Below are 2,500 nucleotides of genomic sequence, written 5' to 3' on the forward strand. Positions count from 1 at the left end.
GTGTGAATGAATTTGTCCTTGGAGATGGATTCTGCTAGAACCTCTTGATTGGTGTTCATTTATTCATAAGATTATTATATTAATACATAATACATACATTAATGCATAAACATCCTCTCTCCCTCTCCCTCCCTCCCTCTGCCCCTGACCATTTTATATATTTTTCTCTCAGGCTCTCTGGTTTCCCCTTCTGGAGGCCATGATGTCGCCACAGAAACTCCTTAAAGGCCCCAGTGCGAAGCATACTTCTGAAGGTGACACACACACACCCCAAATGTATATTTTATCTCCGGTAATTTAGTGATGCTTAAGGCTTATACTCCAGATTTCCCCCTGCTGTTGTATTGTTAAGATCCTAATGACCAATTACAACCGTTTTACTGTGAAGAGTCCCCGATAACACATTCAGATAACACATTCAGTTTGACTAATAACCAAAGCCCGGGAATAGAAGCCAGATACTGACTCTGCATCTGAGAATGACTCTTTCTCCAACTTCCTCAACCAAGAAATGTTACAATATGTTTGAGAGGTGTGTGTGTGTGTGTGTGTGTGTGTGTGTGTGTGTGTGTGTGTGTGTGTGTGTGTGTGTGTGTGTCCTCAGCACTGAAGGAACTCACAATGAAGGTCTTAAACAGTATGTCCAGTTTCATTGCCTTGCCCGCCATCATTCAGCGCATCTTACAGGTGACTTCAATGCTTATAAACACTTTAGAAACACATTATCTGTGTAATAAGAATGTAATTTGGTATCACTGATCATGGTTGCCACAGAGATATGTATGTTGGGGGTTTAAGAGTACATTTCAATTGTTTACTCAAAAACTTTTTTTTTTATTGTGGTCTTTAAAGTTCAAAGGGAAAACAATTGTGAAATTGCAAAATTGTGTTTCAAGGGCCTAACTCAACACCAATCCTCTTTACACAGACACACACACACACACACACAAGGGCCTAACTCAACACCAATCCTCTTTACACAGACACATACACACACACACACACACACAAGGGCCTAACTCAACACCAATCCTCTTTACACAGACACATACACACACACACACACACACACAAGGGCCTAACTCAACACCAATCCTCTTTATACACACACACACATACACACACACGGGCCTAACACAACACCAATCCTCTTTACACACACACACAAGGGCCTAAGTCAACACCAATCCTCTTTATACACACACACACACACAAGGGCGTAACACAACACCAATCCCCTTTACACGCACACACACTTACAAGGATCTAATCTGACACCGATCCCCTTTATGCACGCAGACTCACACACAAATAAGGGCCTAATCTCACACTAATCCCCTTTATACACACACACACACACACACACACACTCAGGTAAAGGCTTAACCTGACACCAATCCCCATTACAAACACAAACATACTCCGATACGCAGACAGGAATATCTAGCTTCATGCCAAAAATCCATTTCTCACTTGCTTTCCATGTCTAGATAAGTGGCTGGAACAGATATACTGTCAAAAGCAAATACCATCGGCCATCTCGGCTAAAGCTAAATCATTCGGCCCATATCTTACACACACACACACACAGATATATCTAGCAATATGCTGCAAGCTGAGATCACACCTGCCATCAATGTCAAGATAAGCAAATAAGACAGATGTACGATTGTTGAGGTGCACTCCCACGAAAACATCCACACACACACACACACACAGAATATATATTGTGTATGACAGGTGTGGTCACTAACTACTGTGTGTGTGACCTCCCTGACCTCTGTGCTGTGTGTGACTGTATAAGATAAGGGGTTACAGTTTTCCTTGTAGAGGCCTGGCAGCCCTAGTAACTTTATTGCCTGATTCATTGCAAACTCCTTCCATTGTTTGCAAACATTAGTGTAAACAATGCAGGGGGCGACTCATTAGGACAGTGCTTCCCTATCCTGTGCTGAGGGTGCAGAAACTCGCCCATCTTCACAAGTGACTCATGTTTCTTGTGCATAGGGTAGTTTAAGTGAACAAAGCTACACGCCTCCTCACACTCTAATTGTTGCATCACAATTTTGATAAACTGCTAGAATGTGTGAAACATGGCAGAAACCTCAGCTGGCCATGATCCAACACAGCTGTGCTAGTGGGAATGCTTCCGCATAGCTGTGCTAGTGGGAATGCTTCCGCATAGCTGTGCTAGTGGGAATGCTTCCGCATAGCTGTGCTAGTGGGAATGCTACCTCATAGCTGTGCTAGTGGGAATGCTTCCGCATAGCTGTGCTAGTGGGAATGCTTCCGCATAGCTGTGCTAGTGGGAATGCTACCGCATAGCTGTGCTTGCGTCAGCAGTAAACGTCTCAGCAAGACATAAATATGAGTTAAACCTGGTCTAGATTGTAAAATTTCTCTTTGGGTTCCTTACGAGTTAATAGAACCTTGAGAATCTGTTCAATGTAGAGGTGTGGTACTGGAGACATTCCTGTCTTGTATGTTTGTGGGTCTGAAG

At 43.2% G+C, this 2,500-nt stretch overlaps 1 protein-coding gene across 6 annotated transcripts in view; it reads left to right on the forward strand.

Moving 5' to 3' along the window:
* Window positions 1-2,500, forward strand: part of vps8 (VPS8 subunit of CORVET complex) — a 69,497-nt gene that overhangs the window by 36,056 nt on the left and 30,941 nt on the right. For all 6 annotated transcript variants that reach the window (XM_035534843.2, XM_081701011.1, XM_081701012.1 and 3 more), the window contains 2 exons: window positions 173-254; window positions 605-687. In XM_035534843.2, the coding sequence (XP_035390736.1) occupies window positions 173-254; window positions 605-687 (165 nt within the window). The remainder of the gene's footprint in view (window positions 1-172; window positions 255-604; window positions 688-2,500) is intronic.

This window comes from Electrophorus electricus, chromosome 18, assembly GCF_041902795.1.
Source record: "Electrophorus electricus isolate QZ-2024a chromosome 18, ASM4190279v1, whole genome shotgun sequence".
Lineage (NCBI taxonomy): Eukaryota > Metazoa > Chordata > Actinopteri > Gymnotiformes > Gymnotidae > Electrophorus > Electrophorus electricus.